This window comes from Fonticula alba (genome assembly GCF_000388065.1).
Source record: "Fonticula alba strain ATCC 38817 unplaced genomic scaffold supercont2.1, whole genome shotgun sequence".
NCBI classification, from domain to species: domain Eukaryota; order Rotosphaerida; family Fonticulaceae; genus Fonticula; species Fonticula alba.
Genome location: NW_009242971.1, coordinates 3,723,816 through 3,727,136, shown reverse-complemented (window position 1 = coordinate 3,727,136; position 3,321 = coordinate 3,723,816). Strand labels below are relative to the sequence as shown.

General features: G+C 70.6%; 1 protein-coding gene across 1 annotated transcript in view; it reads right to left on the bottom strand.

Moving 5' to 3' along the window:
- Positions 1–475: 475 nt before the first annotated feature.
- H696_00799 (hypothetical protein) overlaps positions 476–3,321 on the bottom strand; it is a 5,493-nt gene continuing 2,647 nt past the window's right edge. Inside the window, exons 6-12 of the mRNA XM_009494684.1 lie at positions 2,961–3,299; positions 2,596–2,785; positions 2,378–2,488; positions 2,168–2,253; positions 1,964–2,074; positions 877–1,818; positions 476–700 (exon numbers count right to left, since the gene is read on the bottom strand). Of these exons, the coding sequence (XP_009492959.1) occupies positions 509–700; positions 877–1,818; positions 1,964–2,074; positions 2,168–2,253; positions 2,378–2,488; positions 2,596–2,785; positions 2,961–3,299 (1,971 nt within the window). The 3' untranslated portion in view covers positions 476–508. The remainder of the gene's footprint in view (positions 701–876; positions 1,819–1,963; positions 2,075–2,167; positions 2,254–2,377; positions 2,489–2,595; positions 2,786–2,960; positions 3,300–3,321) is intronic.

The following is a 3,321-nucleotide window of genomic DNA, read 5'->3' as shown; positions in this document are numbered from 1 at the left end:
CCCCCGCCCCGGCCACCGCGCGCAAGGCCCCGCCGGGCCGGGCCGGGCCGAGAACGGTCTCGCGCCGGCCCCGCCCCCCGGCGGCCGGCCCGGTTGCCGGACAAACACAGAGAGCGATCAAGATGGCTGGCATGCCAACGGATCGCATGCTCGCCCGGCCCGATCGGCCGCCGCGGACGGGGGGCTTCGAACGGGGCGGGGGCCGGCCCCTGGGCTGGCGCGCGCGCGCGCGCGCGCCGGGGCATTGTCCCGGGCGCGATGTGCGCAAGCGTGGATGGGTAGTTGGAGGGGGAGATGCGGAGTGTATTGTGCGGAGCGCGGCCGGTCTTTTTGCTCCTCCGCCCCCCTGGCGAGCCGGTCCGAGACACGCCAGGGGCCGGAGAGACAAAGGAGGTCGCCAGGCGCGGGCCAGAGCATACCGGGGACATGGGACCTGGGAAGCGCCGGCCGCCGGGCTCGGGCTCAGTCGTGCAGGCGCACCCCCCTCCCCCCCACCCCCACCCCTCCATTAGGAGACATAGCTAATTTCCCCGGACTCCGGGGAGATGGCCAGGTACTCGAGGGACACCAGGTGCCGGACCCGGGCCAGCAGGTCCCCCGGCCGGACGGATATCGGCAGCGCGGCGGTCGTCCGCTCGAAGAGCTCCCTTTGCGAGAGGGTGCGCTCGGCCTTCATGATGCGGCAGAGCAGCGAGTCGATCTGGGAGGCCCGGCGGCGTGGGCGCGCGTGTGTGTGTGTGAGTGTGTGAGAGAGAGAGAGGCAGAGAGGGGAAGAGGAAGAGGGAGGTCCGGCGAGGGGGGAGAACAGCGGGCGGCAGGGGGCGCGGAGGGCGGTGCGGAAGGCACACGTCGAAAGAGGCAGGGAGATGAGCGCACCCGGAAGATGTTGGCATTGAAAAGGTGCCGCGAGCCGGCGGAGTCGATCGCGTCCACCGACGCCTCGGCCGACAGCAGCGGCGAGGAGGAGGACGAGCATGCCGACGACACGCCGGATGAAGCCGGCACACCGGGGCCCGAGGCGGCCAGTGCATCCGCCGGCCCGGCCCACGCAGCCCCCGCCAAGTCGGCCCCGGCGTACAGCGGGTCCGGCGGCAGATTGGCCAGGGTAGCCGGCGTCTCGGCCGCCGGTGCCAAGTGGCCGGCGGTCGGGGATCCCAGCCCAGGCGACTGGTGGTGTGCCAGGCCGGAGGGCGTTCGCGCCCCCTCGGCCATGCTCAGGGCCGCGGCCTCCGGCGAGGAGAAAACCACCCGCGACAGGTCCAGGGGGGCCGCCGCCCGGGCACAGGAGAACCCGGGATGCAGGCGGAAGGCGCGCCGGGCCGCCGGGGCTCCCGAACCGCCGCCGCCGTCATCCTCAGCCAGCACCTCGAGGAGCGGACGCCGGCGCTCATCCGCGCGAGGAGAAGCCAGCCCCGACAGGGCCAACGCCAGCTCCTCCACCACGAGCCCGGTCTGCGCAAGCAGGTCCGCGAAAGAAAGCACCCCCGAGGAGGGGCCGCCATTGAAGGCGAGCAATGCCAGGGCCTGGTGCAGCGAGAGGGCCAAGCGCCGACCGCATGGCGAGTCAGCGGCCCCCTCGGGCGAGGGCGGCCGGCTGGCCCACCAACGTGTGGCCTCGGCCAAAACCGTCATGCTGGAGGGACACCACACCAGCCGACGCTTGTACTCGTGCGGCGCCGGGGCACCGCTGGTGGGGGCGCCAGCGCCGGCGGCATCGCCACCAGCCGCAGCAGCACCGGCCAGGTCCCCGGTGTTCCCGGACGCCGGGGCCAGGGGGTTGGAGAAGTACGCCTCAAAGGCCTCCAGCTGGGACAGAAGCTGGCAGATTGGGTAGAGAGGGGGAAGGAGGGTGCGGGGAGGGGGGGGGGGGAGAGGGGAAGGGGAGAGAGCGACAACGAGGTCTGTCAGCTGGCTGGCTGAGGGTCGCAAGGCCCCATGGATGGCATGCTGCGGAGGGGCGCACCGAGGCTGGCAATTGCAAAGCCAACGTCGGCATGGACTTCAAGGCCCAGGCCTTGGGAACGGCAAGGACAGTGATCTCGCAGGCGCCCGGGGCCGGGGATCGTGGCGACTCCTGGCAGGGTGGCGATCCCGGCAACGAGACAAGTAAGTGGTCCGGTCCGGGAGAGAGGGGAGGGGCATGGAGAGATGAGCAGGAAAGACCCACCTTATGGTACTTGCGGTTGAGGTCCAGTGCGCCGGTAAAGTCGGCCATCATGGAGTCGAGCTGCTCGGTGAAAGCCTCACCGGCCTCTGCGAAGCGGCAAGTGGCGAGGTTAGCAGGGGGGGGGGGGGGGGCCTGGTGCCGGACAACACGGGCGCCCAGCGTAGGGGCAGGCAAGCAAGACACCCGGCAAGCCCGAGAGCCCGTACGCACCGACACGCAGCAGGGACAGAGCGGCCAGCTCGCTGCGTTCAATGGCCTCGTGGCTGGTCAGCAGCCGCCGGGAGAGGTAGTGGCGATACTGCTGCTCGAATACATCCTTGGCTGTGCCGACACGCAGTGCAACGGGTCAGCTGAGTAACAGAGGGGGGCGCGCGCGCGCGGAGAAAGGCATCTGGCCAAGGCCAGCACGGTGTGAGAGGGGAACATACCCTGCAGATAGCGGAAGAGGATGAGAGCCGGGTCGGTGTCGAACTCGGCCGGAGCGGCCAGCGCATAGGTAGGCCAGTCCCAGTGGGCCGGCGGCGCGGCCGACCCCGGGGACAGCGTGATGTCCAGGTACTCGGCCAGCAGCCGGGCCATGCTTTCGGGGTGGATGTTCATCAGATACTCGAAGGAGCTCTGCACATGCCAAGCCAGCCCGGTTGCCCGACGACGAGGGAAGGGGGAGGGGGGAGAAAGGGTGTTGGTTCTTTTTTTGGCGGGCGCATCCCCCCTCTCGGGCGAGGAGGGGGGGAGGCGGGGCGAGGAGCAAGCTGGCAGGGCAGAGAGGCCGGGGTGCGTGACCGAAACGCACCCGGATGACCCCGATCAAGGAGGGGTGCGAGTCGAAGAGCCAATTACAGAGAGACAGCGCGTGCTGTCGGAGGTTGGCCAGGTCGGTGACCTTGTCAAACTCCTCCAGCAGGAAGGCTCGCGAGGGGGGCAAAACCACCGGTGCCGAGCCGGAGGGGTCTTCGGCCGGTCGCGCTCGCGGAGCATGCACCAGCCCGCCCCGGGTGAAGGGCTCCCCGGTGAGGGTTGCCCGCCCGCGAATCCGAATGTACGATGCCAGCGAGTGCCGGACCACCTCGACCATGGCCACATCGCGGTACAGGCGGAAGGCCACAAGTGCACCATCCAGCAGCCGGCCAGACTGCGGGGGGGGGGGGGGGGGG